This window comes from Euleptes europaea, chromosome 6, assembly GCF_029931775.1.
Source record: "Euleptes europaea isolate rEulEur1 chromosome 6, rEulEur1.hap1, whole genome shotgun sequence".
In the NCBI taxonomy this organism is placed as follows: Eukaryota; Metazoa; Chordata; class Lepidosauria; order Squamata; family Sphaerodactylidae; genus Euleptes; species Euleptes europaea.
This window is the reverse complement of record NC_079317.1, coordinates 34,378,286-34,399,343: the sequence shown is the minus strand read 5'-3', so window position 1 is coordinate 34,399,343 and position 21,058 is coordinate 34,378,286. Positions and strand designations below refer to the sequence as shown.

The following is a 21,058-nucleotide window of genomic DNA, read 5'->3' as shown; positions in this document are numbered from 1 at the left end:
AATTTCCCACCCTATATGAAATTTCATTTCAAATAATAAGTAAAAGGCATCTGTTTGTCCAGAAAGCGAAACAACTTGGAAACAGTAATTCATGCTCATCTAATGTAGTGCTCATCATCATTCTGTAGTATTAAAACAGACAAAATTATGTTGACTACGTATTTATGCGGACCGTAACAAGTGCCCCAGAGAAGCATGGTTCTCCCATGTTTGAGAAATTAATCCCAGCCTGGTCTGGGAGGATCCGTCAAAGCTACATAATCAGCAGACTGACGTGTTGAAGGTGTTTCTTGACTTACCATTTCACATGGTAGGTAGGGAATTTGCAGGGCCATCCTAAGCAGAGTTATACCCTTCAAAGACCATTGACTTCCATGGACTTAGAACGGTATAACTCTGCTTACAATTGCACTGCAAATGTTTGAACCCTTCCCCCTTATTAAAAATCTTGCTTGACATTTTGTGTAGCTCCAGACAGGACGTTTACTGATCCCTTGGACAGTCTGGTTGGAGGCATTCAGGTTGGTGGGTAACAAACTGTGCAGGGCTGCTTTATGGTGTTAAAAAAAAACAATGACTGCCACCCTGCGTTGTGGGGGAAAGCAAAAGAGAGCAGGCCCCAGATCATCCTTAGTCCAGAAAAAGGCCCTGAAATACTACAGTGCTCTAGAAATAGAACCATGGCTGAGGGTCAAGCTACATGTGACCTTAGTGACTGGAACTCCGTATGTGCAATATGACCTGTGTGTGTGTGAGAGAGAGAGAGAGAGAGAGAGAGAGAGATGAAGTTGGGCCTCAGCCCTGGGTAGGGGAAGCCTTAACTGTCCATCTTGTGCTATTTTTCTGATCAGAAATGGATCGGCCCCCTTCTATTGTTGGCTTCCACTAGCAGATTAACACTTTTCTGTTTTGTTTGGCATTCCCCCATTGACCATCCTTCCCTTACATGCATGCGTGTGTGTAATGTTTTTGATTATTTGCTGCCTTGGGGACCCTAAGCTGAGTGGAAAGATGGCATTAAAATGTTTTAAATAAATAAGAAAATTATTAGCCCCGTGATTTTTCATGATATTCTTTTGTACATCTTTACTGGAACCACTTTCTGGTATTTGATTCCCTGGTAGGGTTGCCAACCTCCAGGTACTATCTGGAGATCTCCTGCTATTACAACTGATCTCCAGCCCATAGAGATCAGTTCACCTGGAGAAAATGGCCGCTTTGGCAATTGGACTCTATGGCATTGAAGTCCCTCCCCTCCCAAACCCAGCCCTCCTCAGGCTCTGCCCCAAAAACCTCCTGCCAGTAGCAAAGTGGGACCTGGCAACCCTACTCCCTGGTAAACAGTGACTTTTTAAATGCATACAATTTTTAAAAATATCTTGGGAGACCATTCACAAATACATTAATAAGAAAAGTTCTGCAAAAGTTCTCTTGATTGCGACCATCAAGATCCAATTTATGTGACAGGCCACTGCTCAGAGATCACACTAGGGATCGGCCCCATACTTTATTAAAGCTTTATCCCTTAACCATAGGGACTACAAACTTACATTTTGAAATTAAAAGCTCAAATGTATAGAAAAGCTCAAATTCTGCATTTGTTATCAAATTCTATGCTTGAGCCTACCTGTGATCTATCACACTGAGCCTGTGTGGCTTAGAGATTTCAAAAGCCAAGGTTTGCACCCCAGAGGCTCCATTGTCCTCTCCTGATTAGTGTCCCAGTGACATTTTAATGATAGTGGGAGCTGAGGTAGCCCTAAATGACACACTACTTTAATAAACACTGCTTATTGCTACACAAAGCACTGTGTTATTTCCCCCACCCGGTGTTTGAAAAGGAACAGGCATCCCAATTCAGAGTAATCGCAGGGGCTTGTCGTTTCATTCATTCATAATAGATCTGGCACAAAACAATAGCAAGCGAGAGGAAGGAAGGTTATAGAGGCTGACAAGCAGCACATTGGAGTGATCAGTTCCCATCCCGATCACTACCTTATGCGGACAAAGGCCTCCTTCGCTGTCCACGCCCGTCACACATAAGACACAGATGCTCTATCTCTTGTCAGTTCCTGTCTTGTTGCAGAGCCTCAACCAGTCTGCCTGAAGGAGAAATCTCCTCTCCCGGGACTCAGTCTAGGCCTGAGCCTGCACCGCAGCTGGTTGTGGGTAGCTTTTTTTAATCTTAACATCCCCTCTCTGGCTCCTGGCTATTCTGCCCTTAAGCCTGAGAGTCGAGCATATTATATACCCACATGAAAGTTGCAGTGACACTAACAGCTCCCAGTCTTCTCCAAATACACACACCCAGCTCCAATTTCCGCATTGCCTAGTTGCCTCATGTTGTCTGCTTAAGACTTGTTGGCTTTAAATATATATAGTGGGTTAATATTGGAGGTGGGGGGAGGATGATCTGAAGCGGAGAGTATTTTTAAAAAATACAACGCGCTAGCCATTTTGACATTTTGAAGCTGTTAACACAGACATTTCTGTCAACCCTAAAAATCTCAGTGGTCCAGAACTACATTAAATTTCAGCATGGCTGTTTGATCAGCTCAGCATAAACCGACCAGGCACGGTGGTGAAAGAGGTTTGACTGGAATGCTCCAGAAGGAGGGAAATAAAACGGGGGAAGGAGACTGAGGAAGGAGAGATACATAAAGCAAACATTGCATTGTAAATTGGGGATAAAAGCCAGAGAGAATTGGCTGTCTGATCCCCCCTAGAGAACAAAATCCTCTTTTGTAGTTGTAAATAAATAGGCAGACTGTGTAATGGTCTCTATATATTCAGAAAACATGGACTCCCCTCAACCCCATATTCCATGTTAACAGCAATTTCCCTTCTTTAGTGTTGTTGTTTTGTGACTCAATGGATGAATGTTTTGCTCCTTGACATTTAGTTATTGAAATAATTTCTTCTCTCAATAAATTTCTGTGTGGTTTTAAAATCAGTAATGGGAACTATTTTGACAAGTTTAAGAATTAGGACCAGTCAAAATGACCACGTCTGGTTTATAAGTAGTCAACAGTTTAATCCCAGGAAATCCTCACTCTGACTTCTCAGGCGCCACACTGGTCATGGTTTATGGTGTCACCAGAATCCCTTGATAGAATTACTGCCTTGTACTACATGGCTGATTATCAACTGCTTGTATGTGTGCATAAGAGTCTTTACAAATAATTAAGGATTGTAATTCTGGATTATCATTGATTAATGGACGAGAAAGCCTGGTACCTCCTGTGTCTGGGAAGGCCGCTCCGTTGTTATGTCACATCTGATCTTTAATTGGTCCGTTTGATGACTACCTCCATCTTTAAACGCAAGCATGTCTTCATATAGCACTTTAAATACATTAAATCTAGCTGTTAAATGGTATTTTTCAAAAAATGAATTAATGTTTGCTGGTAAAAAAAAAAAAGTTGAATCCCACACCCCCTTTAAAAAAATAAATATACGCTATTTGAACTCCCATGATTTAAAAAAATATCTTTGGGCCCATTGTAACTTGGCAAGCATTCAACATCCTGAATCTGGTTCCGGGTACAATATTTATTTAAAAGCTCTCAATGATGTAAATGAGAATTCTGGCTCTTAAGTGTGTAAACGCCCCCCAACCCACCCCGTGGCATTTTATATTTTAAGAGTCCCAGAAACTCTCCCACTGTCTTAGCCAAATTCAATACTGGTAAGTCTATTGTTTATGCTCTAATGTTTTGTTTGACAGTTCCTTTATTTTCTCCTTGTTCTAAACTATTGTATGAATTTGTGGGGCATTTTAATCAGCAACCATATTTTATGAGTGTGTTTCAGTAGAGAATCCAAAAGCTATCTCTATAAAACAAGAGTGATAGTGAGAAGTGGGGGCGGGGGGGAATCGCTCACTTGGAACACACCATTGATATTTTCCTGTCCTTCAACATAAAAGGCTACAGCAAACTGTGATTCTTTTTTCCATTTTACCGTTTGCAAAATGAAGAGAAACAATGGCTTATGTTTTCCCTTTCTTCCTAAACAAGGACACACAATAGATTTAGACTTCTCTGACCTTGCTAAGGTGCACTTTGCTCAAAGACAAAAGCTGGAGAACAATGGAAGGTTGTTCTTTGATGGTGTGATTTGCCAAATTCCTTTCTTGGAAAGGTCAGAAGCTGCTTTTTCAGTAATAATATATTCAACAGGTAATTAGTGCAATGAGTTTTATGATTTCTCAGGTGCAAGTCGCTTCTGACCTTTGCCTTAATGTAATTTAAGGAGAGAATGACTGCAGTCAATGGTAATAGGGCACCTGACATCAGATTGTGAATATTTTCAGGCCTATCTTACATTACAAAAAAACAAGACACGAAAACCCTGCAAAGGAATCTTTCTTTTCTATTTCTCACCCTTGCCTGAGCCATATTAATCAGAGAAGTGGATCGCGAGCTGTCGCATAGAGACAGCCTCCTCTTGGTACTTGCCCTGCATACTAATGAAATGCTCCCACCCTGCAGATGGAGACGGGGAGTTGCTTTTTAATGTCAGCTCAAAGCAGAGAAGTTAGAGCGGCAAATCTCACTCAGCAGAACAGAAACTCATAACTGTGGCTAGGAAACTGCACTCCCATGTACCCCATAGAACTGAATGAAGCATTTCCCGGGGGTAGGGGGTTAGGGGGCAGGGTACGGATCTGTTACAGCTCAGGTCATAGAATGCGGAGGTCGGAGAAGATGAAAGCAGATGTACCCACAGGCAGGTATAGTGCTGCAGTGTAGCAATGCCTAGATAAGCCTCCAGAGAGTAAGTGTGCTGTCTTCAATACAAAATGACACAGGTATGGGAAGACTTAGGGCAGTTCCACAAATTATGATCACTGCAATAGAAGCTACGGCTCGCATCTACTGTGGACATAAGAGATTTCAGTCAGCAGAATGTCTCCCCTCTCTCCTCCCACAGCAGCCCGAAATGTCCCCCAAAATGCTGCTCCTGGGGGACACGAGCCCTCCAGGGACTGCATGAGGGGGTAGCTGGAGGTCTATCACAGCAGTTCTAATCCCCTGATTAAAAAAATCTTTCCCAAAATTTCTGTTTTGCACATTCTGCAAAATGATAGAAGTGTGGGGGCTTTCCTGAGCTCCTTAGGTAGGCCTCCAAGGGACTAGAGCATATCTATTCCCTTGTGGAAATTAAAAAATAATAGTGCGAAAAGGACACAATACCGAGACACAATTGGGAAAAAGTAGGTAGTCGAAAGGCTGAATCAGGGAACTTGCAGCCTGCCAAATTTGTGGGGTGCCACTGAACTCCCATAGGACTTTATTATTCCCCCATCCAAGCATAACACAGGCGCATCAGTGCTCAGTGCTTATAGCCTAATGGCTGTGATTCACTGTGCTATGGTGTCAAGATATCCCGCATGCCAGGTTGAGAGGCCGGAACAGGGCGATGGCTTTTGATAGTTAAGCTGCCTGGCGCTCCATAGGCAGTTAGGCATAGCAATTCCTCAGACTGGATCGTTGGGTCCCATTATGAAAGGCACAATGTGCAAGGTATTGCCATCAAAGCCTTCCTGGGGTTTGGTGCAAATTGCAATTCAATTATGATGATCGCTGAACACCAACACAAAGGCGAGGGGGGCCTGATGTTTATTTGCATCAATTGGCAACAACGATGTGGCAAGAGCCCTTAGAAAAGATAAAAGAGGATGATGTATGTTTACCTGAACAGAGTGGCAGAAAACAGCCGGAGTGTAAATGAGACAACTCTGTGCCTGAGTATTTCACTTGCTGAAGATGAGACATCAATTCCTTCTCTTTAATCTACCACCCAATGAGGCTGCTAGTTGCAGGAGACCTTTTGAAGTTCCACAAGGAGCTTTTGGTCCCTGTTTAGTTGTTCCGTTTTTTTGTGTGTGTGTAGTTTAAATAATGTTCTGACAATGAAGCTGATTGAGCTCAAGATATTTTCTCATCCTATTATTTTGAGAAACCGTTCTCCTTTACTGGCTTTGGTGCTTTCCTGTGCAAATATAAAAGATGTACTGTGAGAAAGCTGTAGCCTGGATGATCCAGACTAGTCTGATAAGAGTCAGATCTCAGAAGCTAAGCAGGGTCAGTCCTGGTTAGGACTTGGATGGGAGACCACCAAGGAAGTCCAGGGTCACTATGCAGAGGAAGGCAATGGCAAACCACCTGTGTTTCTCTCTTGTCTTGAAAACCCTACGGGATCACCATAAATCAGCTGTGACTTGATGTCACTTTACACACACACACAATGAAAAAGCATAATATCTCCCCTCACACTATGGATATATTGCATAAACTGTCCTCATACATATTTAGCAGCATACTCTGGATTAATATGAATTCAGTGGAACCTATTCCCTAGGAAGTGCCCATAGGCTTGCAGCCCATATCTGGTAGCTATTCTTCCCTTTCCTCTATTAGTTTTAAAACTAATGTTTATTGATGGTTGAACCTGTAACCATCAAGTAGAAAGTAAATTAAAGAAAGCAACATGTTTGACAAGTATAATTAAAAAGTAACAGGGAAGAAAGGGGGAAAACAATTGTGGCATGTGGTACAGATCATCACATGTCAGAGAGTAATCCTCAACAGGTCTGCTCAGAAGTAAGTCCCATTTATTCAATGGGGCTTACTCCCAGGAACCTAAACTGCAACCTAAACCTCTTAGTAATGAAACAGGTCAAGTATTTTGAATAGCACTCGACGGTAGCTAGGGTTGCCAGCTCCTGGTTTGGAACTACCTGGAGATTTTTGGGGTGGAGCCTGAGAAAGGCAGGGTTTGGAGAGGGGAGGGACTTCAATGCCACAGAGTCAAATTGCCAAAGCATCCATTTTTTCTATTGATTTCTATTGCCTGATTTCTATTGCCTGGAGATCAGTTGTAATACCGGGAGATCTCCAGCCACCACCTGGAGGTTGGCAGCCCTAACGGTAGCTTACATCTCCTTTCTCCTCAGAATGAGAAATGCCCACATTCCAACTTCAGAAGTGACTTCCTTGAGCCGTCCGGATTGATTGTACTATATCAAACAGGCCAGGCATTGGTGTTCATCCTACATGACCTAGAATCTATGTGTCTAAATATCGGTCGCTTCTAAAAGATGAGCTTTTCATATTATCAAATGTGCAGCTGTTGGTTTCCGTTTTCATCTTAGAGCTGGGGGGTGGGCAGTTTTTCATCCTGAAGACCACATTGAGACATTCTCCCCCTTTTGCGGGCTCTGAGTTAGGTGCCACCTCTTCCTGTTTCCAGTCCTGGCACACAAGGACTGGAAACAGGAACAGACAGTATCTAACTTGGAGCCTCCCAAAGCAGGCAGAGAGACCCAGACTCCACTGCACTTCATGGATCTTCATGGCCCTCTAACCGCCCACACCATCAGGCTGGTACTAATTGTTAAGCAGCTGGAAGGCCATTCGCAGTCCCAAGCAGGGTATGATTCTCCCACCTCTACCTTAGAATCTGTAACCTAGACATCCCTCTTCAATGCGCATTTCCCTTTTTTCCTTTCAGCTTTATATGCCCCCTTCCTGCCCTGAGTGCAAAATAGGGTTGCCAACCTCCAGGTACTAGCTGAAGGTCTCCTGCTATTACAACTGATCTCCAGCCGGTAGAGATCAGTTCAGCTGGAGAAAATGGCCGCTTTGGCAATTGGGCTCTATGGCATTGAAGTCCCTCCCCTCCCCAAACCCTGCCCTCCTCAGGTTCCACCCCAAAAGCCTTCTGTTGGTGGCAAAGAGGGACCTGGCAACCCTACTGCGAAAGCAGGAGGAGAACATGCCAGAAAAAAAGAGCCTTCTCCCAGCAAAGAAGTGGACATGCTCTGAAGTTAGGGCTGCCAGCTCCGGGTTGGGAAATACCCTGGAGATTTTTGGGGCGGAGCCTGAGGAGAGTGGGGTTGGGGAGGGGAGGGACTTCAATGCCATAGAATCCAGTTGCCAAAGCAGAAGCATACAAAATGCTTTTTCCCAGCCCACACCTCAACCACTGTCATGTTGTTCCATTCCCTCTCCCCTGCTCCTTCAACAATAATTTACATATATGCAAATGCAGCCCTTTATATTTAATAGCTTTATGTCTCCATTGCACAGGTAGGAATAATTACCCAAGGTGCAAAACAATGACAAATTAGGACCCTTCTCTTTGGGGGGTGGGAGACAAATGTTTGTAGTGATGTTGCAATGGTATAATAGCACACCCAACACGTTGAAAAGGATTCCGCGGGCTTCACGGAGAATGGAAAGAAATCAACACCGGTTGGAAAAGGAAAGTTTCTTTTCACCGCAGTCTCTTTCCTGACACACACAGGGCTTATCTGGGTTCTAGAAAGCAAAGCAGGAATGTCTGATCTCTGTTTCATCCCATCTTGCTCTCAGCCGGACCCAGAGTCTGCAAGAGGAAACCGAGCCAAACAATACAGGAGGCAAGATCCATTTTAATTTTAGCCATACAGCTGCCTCCAAGTTCTTGAAATATATGCCTCTCGAAATGCTTTCATGCGCAAGGCTCTCTGAAGTGCTGCAGGCAGGCTCTTGAGTCTCTTTCTAAAATGAATCTCTTGTTTGGTCTCGTCAAAGAAACCCGACAGGCCGGTCAAATGCCTAGCAGAAGAAAACCGGGACTTTTGGCAAGGGCCTCTGGTCAGGCTGCTTTCAAGTAGTCTGTTAGTATGTCCAGCAGTGCTTTTGAGATTCGAGGCATTTCCCTGAACATGTATGATACATACAGGGAATCACTGCTGCCTCTTTTTGCAATGATGCCGCCATAGGTATTACTACTCCTCTGGGCAGGAGTAATATAAATCAGCATCTTTTTTTCTCCCCTGTCCTGGTCTGGATGCTTCCTGACTGTCTAGAACACAAGCAGAGGATTCTGGGGATCACCAGGAGAAACATGAAATATCCAAATATCCAGTTATAAACACTTGAGCGCTCAAGACCCCTGGAATGTTTCAGAGGGTTTTTACTGCCATCATGTGGACAACTCTCAAAATGCAAATTTTCTTCCCTGTAGCTATCACCTTCCTCTTTTTCATCAAAGTATGTATGTAGCCTTATGCTGAATAATAATGTCTACCCTTGGTCCATCAAAGTCAGTATTGTCTACTCAGACTGGCAGCAGCTCTCCAGGGTCTCAGGCATATATGTATATATGCATGTATTTATGTGTGTGCATATATATGTGAGTACACACTCACACCTTTTTGCACCCAAGACAAAGTAACTTTCCTACCTGCTCCTGACACCCACCCAGAATCAGCTATAAAGCCATTCATGTGAAGTCCAAATGATTGGTAAAATATAAGAACATAAGAAGATCCCTGCTGGGTCAGGCCAGTGGTCCATGCAGTCAAGCATTCTGTCTCACACAGTGGCTCAGGTCTCATTTGGCAGAGTTAGGTCCCACAGGGCCCGCATCTCATTTGACAGAGAGTTCCCCCAGACTGGAGCCAGAGTTAAAAAAAAAAAAAGCTCTGGTCCTGGTTGAGGACAGCCAGATATTTCTCGGGCTGGGGATCATTAATACGTTATTATCTGATGAGCGTAATGCTTTTTGAGGGGTATATCAGGAGAGGTGGTCCTGTAGGTATGAAGGTCCCAGACCGTTTAGGGCTCTGAAGGTCTGTACCAAAATCTTAAACCTGATACAGCAATCAACCTGGAGCCAATGCAGCTGGGGGAGCACGGGTTGGATATGTGCTCTACAAGGGGCCTCCGTAAGAACCCTCATCACTGCATTCTGGACACAATTCCATTTCCCAGTGTCATTGGTGCCAACATACATCATAACTGCTGACTCCTCCCCAGCACTATCAACCAATCTAGACCGTGCATGATGTCCGCAACCTTAACACCAGGAAGGCAAATCACCATGTGGTCAAAACGCCTGTCACACGATCCTACTCTCTATGTTCCTAATAATCGAATCACCCACTACCAAAAGCCCACCTCCCCGCAACCCCAGAGGGTATAGGGTCTGCGGTCCCTTGACCTGACTGTGCCTCTGGCAGTCAGACATCAAGAGCAGGGGAACTTGTTTTTGAAGCTTGAGGGGCCCCATTTGAATCAGGACCATGGCACTGGGAGGTGAAGCTTTATCCTCCCCCCCCCCGTACTGTTTGCCTGACCCAAAACGGTCACCTTCTAAAAAGAACCTGGGATCTACTGACCCAACAAAGCACAACATAGCAGGGCAAAGGTTTGGCAAACTGGATACATTTCAGTCATGTTGCTCCCACCCCCACACCTCTCCCTCCATTGCCTGAAAGATATTCTTTAATCCATTCCCATTGTTCCCCTAAGCTTGTTCAAGTTCAAATGAAACAAAACAGAAAGACATATTAAAACAGAGTTTTCCAGAGGAGAAACTACTGCAAACAGACTAACACGGCTACCCACTGTGAATTATTTCCAGAGGAGAGACAGTCTAAAGACACTATCCAACTTCAGCTTGCATTGCAATACTTTGCTTATATCCAATTATATCTAATTTCTAAAGAAGGTAAGGCTGGGTTTCATTGTTGATGAGATATACTACCCTCTAATTTGGTTGCCTTTCTCTGTAGCTACTCAGTCATGTGAGAAATGAACTCTGCAGCTGATCAGGAGCACTTTCAACTACTGCTTCATATGATCCAGGCCTTGGCCCTAATTAAGCTTAGTTTATATCGACGATCAAGCTATCTCTAGTTGGGTCTTCCTCTTTTTCTGCTGCCTTCAGCTTTTCCTAGCATGATTGTCTTTTCCAGTGACTCTTGTCGTCTCATAATGTGACCGAAGTATGATAGCCTCAGTTTAGTCATTTTAGCTTCTAGGGAGAGTTCAGGCTTGATTTGATCTGGAACCCACTGATTTGTCTTTTTGGCAGTCCACAGTACCCGTAACACTCTCTCCTCCAACACCCCATTTCAAGGAATCAACTTTCTTCCTGTCAGCTTGCTTCACTGTCCAACTTTCACACCCATACATAGTAATGGGGAATACTAGGGCATGAATTAACTTGATCTTGGTCACCAGTGACACATCCTTACACTTATGAATCTTTTCTAGCGCCTTCATGGCTGCCCTTCCCAGTCTCAATCTCCTTCTGATTTCTTGCTTGCACTCTCCCTTTTGGTTGATGATAGTGCCAAGGAACAGAAAGTCTTGAACAAGTTCTTGAACAAGTTCAGCATCTTCATTGTCACTGACTATTGTGCCATTGAATCATTCATTCCTCTGGATTCTCCTGTGCGGACAAGAAAATGCAGGGTCAGCAATTACAACAGTACAATATCCAATCATGCGTGGATCCAGCCCTAGTTAATACTCCCCCCACACACGTAATAAGAGAGCCAGTGAGATGTAGCTGCCAGATTAGGACCTGGGAGACTCTGGTTCAAATCTCTACTCACCCATGAAGTGCAGTAGGTCACCCTGGCCAGTCACTCTTTTACAGCCTAACACACCTCACAGGATTGTTGTGAGGACAAAATGAGGGACGGGAGAACCACTTATGCTGCCTTAAGCTCCTTGGTGTAAGAGTGGGAAAATGCTTAAGAGACAGGTAGGCAGGCAGGTACAATTAAAAGCCATCCCCGTTCAGAGGATTTACTAGAGGGCCCGTTCATCATAGAGGCGAGCATAGATTGACAGAGTGTGTGACTGTGAACTTAAGCTTCCTGTTTGACTCTTGGTAAGCCCAAATACTCCCCTGAAAAGGAACAGGAAGTATGAACATCCCAGTCAGCTAACATTATACAAGAATACAAACAGTAAACAAGCTGACAAAATGCATTTCTTTACTCTTCGTATTAAAAAAAATATCTGTTTATTTGGGGTGGGTGGGTGCCAAAGCCTTCACTGGGCAGAGCTATGGGGGGCTGGGGGAGATGGGTCTCCCTATCTACTATGGTTTAAAAAACACTTCTGTAACTGTACAAAAGTCCTATGTGAAAACTTGTCGTGACTCTGCAAACTACTACAATATTCCCCTTTCTTTGCTTCTCCTTGCTTATTCAGTTTTCCAGCCGAAAGCTACCAACAAGACCATTGTACACACATCACTATATCATCCATCCTGGGCAGGAGAAATGATCACTTAGAGAGAATAAGCGGAGCAGGAAAATCAAGGTTCTTCTCAGTCTCAGTCCTTCATTGCTGGAAAACAAGAGGCAAGTAGCAGGAAGCAGACCCTGGAAGGAACGCTTCCTGCCAGCAGCAGGAAATAGACCCTGAGATCTGCAGTTGGGAGGTCCTTGTTTTCAGGCAGATGTTAATGTCCCTAGAAGACCTGGAAATGATGGATTCCTTTCCTTTTGTTTCGTTTCCCTTTCCTGGAACCATGTATATTGGCTAAAGCAGTAGTGATTGATTTGGTTTTTAGTACCTCTCATATGCCTATGTATGATTACCCAGTACTATATGAGTACCCAGCTTGGTGGGGGTAAAGGGAAGATGACTGGGGAAGGCACTGGCAAACCACCCCACAAACAAAGTCTGCCTAGTAAACGTCGGGATGTGACGTCACCCCATGGGTCAGGAATGACCCGGTGCTTGCACAGGGGACCTTTATCTTTACCTTTACCATATGCCTATATAGTGCCCTGAACTTTTTTTTTTCTGCAGAGCCCACTATACAACTTTTGCATTTATTAATTTTTTTTAAGTTAGTGGCAAGTTATTGGTCATCTCCCCTACAGCTAAATGTCCCCTATCCATTGTGTGGTGGTAGAAAGTGCTGTCAAGTCACAGCTGACTTATGGCAACCCTGTAGGGGTTACAAGGCAAGAGATATTCAGAGGCCGTTTGCCATTGCTTGCCTCTGCATCATGACCTTAGTATTCCTGGGTGGTCTCCCATCCAAATACTGACCAGGGCCAACCCTACTTAGCTTCTGAGATCTGACAAGATCGAGCTAGCTTGGGATATCCAGGTCAGGGCATCTATTGTGTAGGTACCAGATAGGCTTGCCAGGTACCTCTTCGCCACTGGCGAGAGGTTTGGGGGGAAGAGTTTGAGGAGGGCGGAGTTCAAGGAGGGACTTTGATGCCATAGAGTCCAGTTGCCAAAGCAGCCATTTTCTCCAGGTGAACTGATCTCTATCAGCTGGAGATCAGTTATAATAGCAGGAGATCTTCAGCTAGTACTTGGAGGTTGGCAACCCTAGTACCTGACATTGCACTGCCAGTGTTAAGTCAGGGCTAGAATCACTGCAAAAGTAAACAGTGCTATTTTTGTCACATAGAAAAGTTCTGGTGTGCCATTCTCATGATTTTTAGCACAAGGTCAGGTAAAGTTGTTTCATGAGCCTCTTTCTTCCTGTTTTATATACACCTGCTAGAATGAGACTGCGGGCTAGTCAATCGCCGATTAAACTCTTTTTCTATAGTGACAGATGACACCTAGTGTTCAGTAGAGATAAATGTAAATACCAAATAAACCAGCTGTAGAGTGTTAAGCCAAAGGTACTTTACACAAGAGTGTTCACTGCAGTGACCTGGATGGCTCAGGCTAGCCCAATCTCATCAGATCTCAAAAGCTAAGCAGGGTTGGCCCTGGTTAGTATTTGGATGGGAGACCAACAAGGAAGTCCAGAATATGTGATGCAATGGCAAACTGCCTCTGTGAATGCCTCTTGACTTGGAAACCCTGTGGGATCGCCACAAGTTGGCTGCAACTTGAAAGCATTTTCCACCACCACAAGAGTGCTCTCTGTTAACAATCATAGAGTCTTTCCAGACCTGGGACCCACCAGATGGCAGGCATATGACAAGAAAGCATGTTACATCTTCATCAGGTGATAGGAAGAAGGGGGATCAGAATTAGAACTTCCCCAGTCTCAAAGTCAGGTCCCTTGTCAGCAGACCAAGAAAAAAGAAGCATCAGACAAACAACAGGAAGTATCGGTAGTGAGGAAAAAGTCAAGGCTGACAGCCATGGAAGAATTCCACTGACCTTGCCTCAATATATTGCAATGTTTATTTTATGTATTTATTTATTTTATTTAAAACATTTGTATATTGCCTTTCCACCCAAGTTAGGGTCTTCAAGGCAGCAAACAATTAAAAAGATCAGTTCCTCTGGAGAAAATGGATGCTTTGGAGGATGCAACCCTATCAAACACCAAAGTCAATGATGGCATAAGCAGTATAATGGCACACTGGATTACCACAATAGACAGAGGTTGCTTGCAACTGCATTGCTGTAGTTTACCCCTAGGGTTGCCAACCTCCAGATACTAGCTGGAGATCTCCTGCTATTATAACTGATCTCCAGCTGATAGAGGCCAGTTCACCTGGAGAAAATGGCCGCTTTGGCAATTGGACTTTATGGCATCGAAATCCCTCCCAAACCCCACCCTCCTCAGGCTCCACCCCAAAAACCTCCCTCTGGTGGCAAAGAGGGTCCTGGCAACCCTATTTACCCCACTGTTTATTGTATTCATTTCGTTTTCTAATTTCAGTAATCCAGTTTTTGCATTTCTTATGTCATGTCTTACACTGTTCTTATTGCATTGTTTTCCAGTTTTGTATTCCAGTCTTGACACAAGGTGGATTATATGTCTTATACTGTTCCTGTTAAATTTTGTAATCCACCCTGAGTCTCAGCAAGAAATGTAGATTAGAAAGAAAGTGAATAGAATAAATAAATTGCAAGTAACCACGTGACACCTTTAATTAGGATCAACCCAAACGACACAAAACAGCGTACAGTAGTAAATTCTGTAGAACTCTTCCCCGGGCTGGATAGGCATAAGGTATGGCTAGCAGGTATTAAAAAAAAACCCTGTTCCCATAAATATAAATCCACTAAATAAAATGCAGAGACGAGGGAGCTCCCTTTTGAAGCCTAAGGCACAAAACCGTGTTATGCATGAAGCTCCTGCCCCGCCAATGGCGGCGCTCAAATGACAACAGAGACGACGCTTGTGTATCACGTTGGTCCTTTCCTACCTCTATGATTGGTTCATGAAAGAGCGAGAGAGGGGCCACAAACAGCCAAGGCTGGCCTGTGCTTCCTGGTGCGGAAGCGCCTTCTCTAGGCAGTTTGGAGCCTTGTGCTCTATGGTGAGAGGGACGCGCAGGCGCTGGGGGAAGGCTCGGTGGCCGGACGGCCAGCCGGAGAGACCTCCAAGGTAAACAGGGAAGGATACGGCCGGGGTCAGGGGAGAGGGAGCGATGGCCAAGTAGGCGAGACGGCCGTGCGTGGTGAGGGGCGGGTTAGACGCGCGTGGTGATGAAAGCGGGGGCTTGAACTTCGTAACAAGGAGCAACAGTTGCAGGAGAGGGGGCTCAGTAGCCAAGGGGAGTCCAAAGTGGAGAGGGAGTGCAATGAGATGAGGGCGGCCTGGGCATCGCGAGGACGCTCCGATTTATTGGGAGGGGGGTGGATTGCATCGCGGCTGTTGTCTTAAGCGAGAGTGTGCCAGGCGGGTGTGCAAGAGAGAAACTTTCCCCCATCGTTGGTTCTTGTAGGTTATCCGGGCTGTGTGACCGTGGTCTTGGTATTTTCTTTCCTGACGTTTCGCCAGCAACTGTGGCCGGCATCTTCAGAGGAGTAACGCTGAAGGACAGTGTCTCTCAGTGTCAAGTGTGTAGGAAGAGTAATATATATAGTCAGAAAGGGGTTGGGTTTGAGCTGAATCATTGTCCTGCAAAAAAGTATCAAAGGTAATGTGCTAATCATTGCTAATCATTCCCCCATCACTTTGCCTGTTGAATTTCTACCTGCCTTTCAGACGCCTTCATGTTCTCCTGCTCTTGTTCCAGCATCTTCTAGATGAGAGAAGTCAAGACGTAGGTATCTGGTTCTGATGCAATGCAAAAAGACGGGGGGGGGTGGGGAATACCCTTCCAGAGAATGTTCCAGAAGGTTTCATGCCAAACTGAGCAAAGTAATGGAAGCAAAGAGACAGAGCCTTCCTTTTGGCGGGACAACAGCTGAATCGGACAAGGATTCTGGATTCTCAGGTTTGGGATTATGTTTCCTTCCTGGTTTTTCTGTTTGATCTGCTGGTCAAGAAGCATTTCATTGACCTAAGTATTTTGTATTTGAAGGAATTGAGTTCATTTGCAGAATAAACCCTCAAAACCTCAGTGACTTCTTAATTTATTTTACTGCTTTGTTTCTAGTCAGCCTTCATTCTCATGAAGATTCAAATGTTAGCAATGTAGATGGGTAATTTAGGGCTTGGAATAGCAATAAAATTAATTGGAATTGTTTTATTTATTGGGTGTACATTAAATTGGATGTAATTGTACATTTGAAACATTAATCTGGCGCTCCATCAATTCTGCAGAAAGAGGAAGAATGCAAATTTCCCTGTTGCTGTCCTACCCTAGTACATTCCAGAAATTCCATATTTATCCAGCCTTTGGCCCCGCTTTTTTTTACTGTGTAGTACAGATGCCAGTTCTGTGGGCATTTTGTGCATAAAGCAGAAATCATTTTGAAGAGGATGGTGAAGCAGTCCCTTACTTAGACCCTTTTCAAGAGGAGCCCAGAAATCATTCTGAATAGTATTCAGCCCTCTGTCATCAGAGTTTGGAAGCTAAGCATGGTGGGCCACAGTCAGTATGTGGATGGGAGACTACCAAGGAAGACGGGTAGCTATGTAGAGGAAGGCAAGGGCAAAACCATCTTTTACCTCTGCTCATCTCTTGCCTTGAAAACCCCATGGTCTTAGGGTTGCGATGAGTTGGATGCAACTTGAGAGCCTGTTATTATTATTGTGTAAGAAGCTCAATCTAGAGAAGAGAATGGAAGAAGCATTAGCGAAATTGGTACTGCACATGACAGCCAGTAACTGAACTTTCCTTCTACCTAGATGGCAGCTTGCACTACCTGAGTTCAGCAGAAGCAGCCAACTCAGAGGATGCTCTGAGAGCTCCATGGCAGAGCCAAGCAGCTACAAGTAATCCATTGGCTGTGTTTTCTCCTGTGGCGATAATGAAAAACACAGTAGTCAAACGGGTACGATATAAGTTATCCCATTTTATTTTTTAAACGCAGTGTGATTTTTATTTGCTTGATGTGTGATCAGTCGCGTATGTTGCTTTTCTCCTAGAACAATGCAGGAGCAGTAGTTAAAGGAGAAACATTTCAGTGAGTTTATTCTCATCAGTAGGGAAATGGAACAGAAGTCATTATTACATGTGTAAGGTTCCAGAACATTTCTGACCTTTTCCCTTGTTTTCAAAGGGAACAAGGAAGGCAATGATAATCTTTAAAAGAGAATGAAAAAACCCTCAAATGTCATTTAAAAAAACACTAACATGCACACAGGGTTTCAGCACTGAGGGGCTTAATGTTTGGGGATTATTACTTTAGATTGTCAAAACTTCCTTCTAACTTGGCCTGTGGCAGACTTGGCCTGAATTGTCCATCTCCCAACAACATCCAGATTCTACTACCGTAACTTGCTCAGTGCTGTGTGGAAACTTCAACTGGTGTAGAACAGAGCTGCTAGAATCCTGACTGGGGCTTGCCTCAATGGCCACATATAAAGCCAGACCTGGCTCCAGTTACTTCCTGGGCTTAAGGGGATATGTTGGATCTTTAAAGCCCTTAAATTGCCTCTCCCATATCAACTTGGCCAAGCATTAAGATCAGTTGGTTAGGCCTTTCTGCGGGAACCTGAGATTAGGTTGGCAGGGACTTGAAGGAAGGACCTCTGCTAGGAGGTGAGGTTGGCAATGTCTCTTCAGGCCTTCTGGAGCAAATTTTCTTATTTTATTTGTTACTTATATCCCACTTTTTCTATCCTGGAACACAAGGTGGCACATCTGTATTCCAGGAAGTTTCCTATCCAGGGACTGATCAGACCTCCAACCTGGTTAGCATCATCAAGGTGGCTTAACTGTATTCCTTTTTGTGTACTTGGGTTGCTGTTTTGTAATATTTCAATGATGTTACAATTGTATTTTATTTTTGACCTGGAGTGAGGGGTTGATTTGAGCCTGTAAGTCAGCATAAGAATGCATTTAAAAACAAATGTGAAATTTATTACACCATTTGTGACTCGTAGGGGTAGATGACCTGGTCCGAACTTCTAAATCGTGGTCCCATATTGTGGTTTAAAGTTGCCCCAAAGAATCTTGAATCTTATATGTAAAGAAACTTGAATGGATAAGGAGACCTGACCTTTTTCAACATGCTAAAGAGCCTTCTCAATATTGTATCCCTGTGAAAACATTTATGCACCCAAAGTTTGTTTCTAACTGAGGAAAACTTGTTGCTATCATGGGTTGTTTTCCAGATCAACCCAGTGTGTGTGTGTGTGTGTATATCACCAAACTGAATAAACACATTCAATGTTTTTGAAGACACATGAATGGAATCCACCTTCAGGCCACAAAACTATTTTTTAAGTGGGTCCCCTGGTTGATGCACCACACTGGAGCAGGAGCCTGTGATGTGTTCAGGAGGCAAATGTGGAGGAGAGGGAAGATTGAATGGTAAAAACATTTTTACGTGGTCCTTTCAAACTAATGAACCTCTTTGCAGTAGAAACCACTCAATGAAGAGAATCTTCGGGCTACCTGGAAGGCATGTGGGAGTCCAGGGCAGAGTCCCTCAGTCTCTAAACCAAGCGCACATCACCATTCCCCCAACTATGGCTCACATTGTGCAGAGAACAGAAGTAAAGGAGGCTGTGCTGAGCCAGAGGCGCCTAAGGGCAGAGAATAATTTTAAAATAATTGGAAAATTTTCAAAGATTTTATGTCTTGGAGCAAAAGCTCTCACTCTATTCCAGGGTTACTAGTCCAACATCAGGGCAGATTCATTTTTAGTGAAATGGATACCATCCATTAAGGTTCCCCAAAAGAGAATTTGTAATGTATTGCCCTCTCTGGCTTGCCATACTTAATTGTGTGGGAGCTTAGCCCTTTAAATAAAGAGCGTTATGCTCCACGTCTTTATCTTGGTTCCTGTTCTTTTCCTTTTGCCGGTAGCTCTGGCTGTGTTTTATGGAGCTATAATGAACATGTTGTTTTTATTTCCATGGTGCAGTCGTCTTCAGAATTATTATTTGGGTTTTCTATTACAGGATTCCCCCCTCCCCCCGAGCATTGTGACCTTTTGTGGTGCCCATCTTGCAGAGAGTGAAAAAAGCCTCTCCGATGTTGCTGTTATCTTTTTAAAAAATTACATCTTATCTTATATCTATTCTAGGTAGTTCTCTTGAACAGGGAATCTTCTGTACTCAGTAATTAGAATATCAGAAAATCTCTGAATGTGTCAGTGGATTATACCTATTAGTTCTCTATTCCTGTAAACATGGTACTTGTTTTTCTTAGCAGTTGGCTTCAGTTTGAATTTATTTTGGTTGCTCATGGGTGGCATAAGGGAACCCAGAATACTAAATTAGGTTTTGTTGTCTCTGGTTCCACCTCATTAATACTTCCCTGACCTATTGGGGAAAAAACCACACCTTCTAATCCAAGAACTACTTGTGCCGCTTCTGTGGCTGCTTCCAGCTCTGATCCTGCCTATCATAAAAACGTAGTAGTGAACTTTTATTTCTGTCACTGCAAGGGATGTTCATCCCGAATGTTTCTCCAGAACTTTGTCTACAAAGCTTTCTGCAGCAGTGGCTTGCAATGTAAGTTATTGGGAAGATCCCAGCCTCCACTGCTGAGTGCTGCAGAAGATGGTGTGGTGCCTTATTAGGGGGCTGAGGTTGCAGCACTGGGCGGATGCACAGTTCCTGACTGGCTGACACAAGCAGCACAGGTGATGACATCTCTTGCTAGCGCCAGGTTCTAGTAACTAGCCATTCAGTAGCTGTGCATCTTCTCAGTGCTGCAGCTGTGGCAGTAAGGACAAGACACCTCCCTTAGCAGCACTCAGTGATGGGAGCTGGAATTTTCCCAGTGGCTTCTTGACTTACGGGTCCATAGCAAAGTCTATCAGTGTCTTTGGCATCCTTCTCTAGGATCACTAATGATAACAGTACTACTTTGTATGAGCTCTGCTTCGTACTTCTAATTGTTGAAGCTCGAATTTGAGCATAGGCTTTCAGGATTTCCCCCGTAACTGTTTTCGTGCATGTCTTGCCATGTCGATGCTTGTTTTTTCCCAACAATTGAAAGTATGTATGTTGTGTTGCACCAGCTGCTATGTGAAACAGGGGAAATTAGGCAGGCAAAAAGCTAACTTCAAGGTAGCTTAAGATAATTCTATTGGGGGCCCAGGGGGTGATAGGTTAGCCAACCAGATGTAAAGGTGATCTAGCTATGATTTGATCTTGCTTGCTTCCAGATAGACAGCAGCATTGATTTTAAGAGAGATTTCAAACTATTGCAATGCACTGCGCATTGGGCTGCCTCTGAAAATAGTTCAGAAGCATCAACTGGTACAAAATGTGGGGACTAGATTGCCAACAGATTGTGACTTACAGGGATTGTACCTTACTGGGTTTAAAAACTGTACGAGGTGCCAGCTCTCTTCCAGGCAGAAGTCAAAGTGCTGCTTTTGACCTATAAAGCTTTACATGACTGGGGACCAAGGTAGCTGAAGGCTTGCTTTCTCCTGTATGTTCCTAATATGATCCAGCGTGGTGTAGAGAGAGCCAGCGTGGTGTAGTGGAGGACTCTAATCTGGTGAACCGGGTATGTTTCCCTTTTGCACATGAAGCTTGCTGGGTGACCTTGGGCCAGTCACAGTTCTCTCAGAACTCTCTCAGCCTCACCTACCACACAAGGTGTCTGCTGTGGGGAGAGGTAGGGAAGGCAATTGTAAGCTGGTTTAAGAAGAGTTGGGTTTTATACCCTGATTTTCTCTACCTTTAAGGAAAGGTAGAGAAAATCAGGGTATAAAACCCAACTCTTCTAATTCTGCCAGTTGAGGTCATTATTGGAGGCCTAACTCTCTGTGCCCACACATTCAGAAGCGAGGCGATAGGTCTGGATCAGGATCAGGCCCATTTCTGATGCGGGGGAAGCAAGTGTAGAGGACAATGGGCCACAACCCAGAGCATCTGGCTTAGCGACGGAGAGATAGACGTGTGCACAGTTTCTTCAGTTTAGCAAGCCAGTTGAAGTTTAGTGAATACTGGCTTGGAGCCAACT

At 44.2% G+C, this 21,058-nt stretch overlaps 1 protein-coding gene across 1 annotated transcript in view; it reads left to right on the top strand.

Moving 5' to 3' along the window:
• Window positions 1–21,058, top strand: part of CIPC (CLOCK interacting pacemaker) — a 46,640-nt gene that overhangs the window by 23,724 nt on the left and 1,858 nt on the right. Inside the window, exon 2 of the mRNA XM_056851845.1 lies at window positions 16,813–16,958. Coding sequence (XP_056707823.1) covers window positions 16,813–16,958 — 146 coding nt within the window. The remainder of the gene's footprint in view (window positions 1–16,812; window positions 16,959–21,058) is intronic.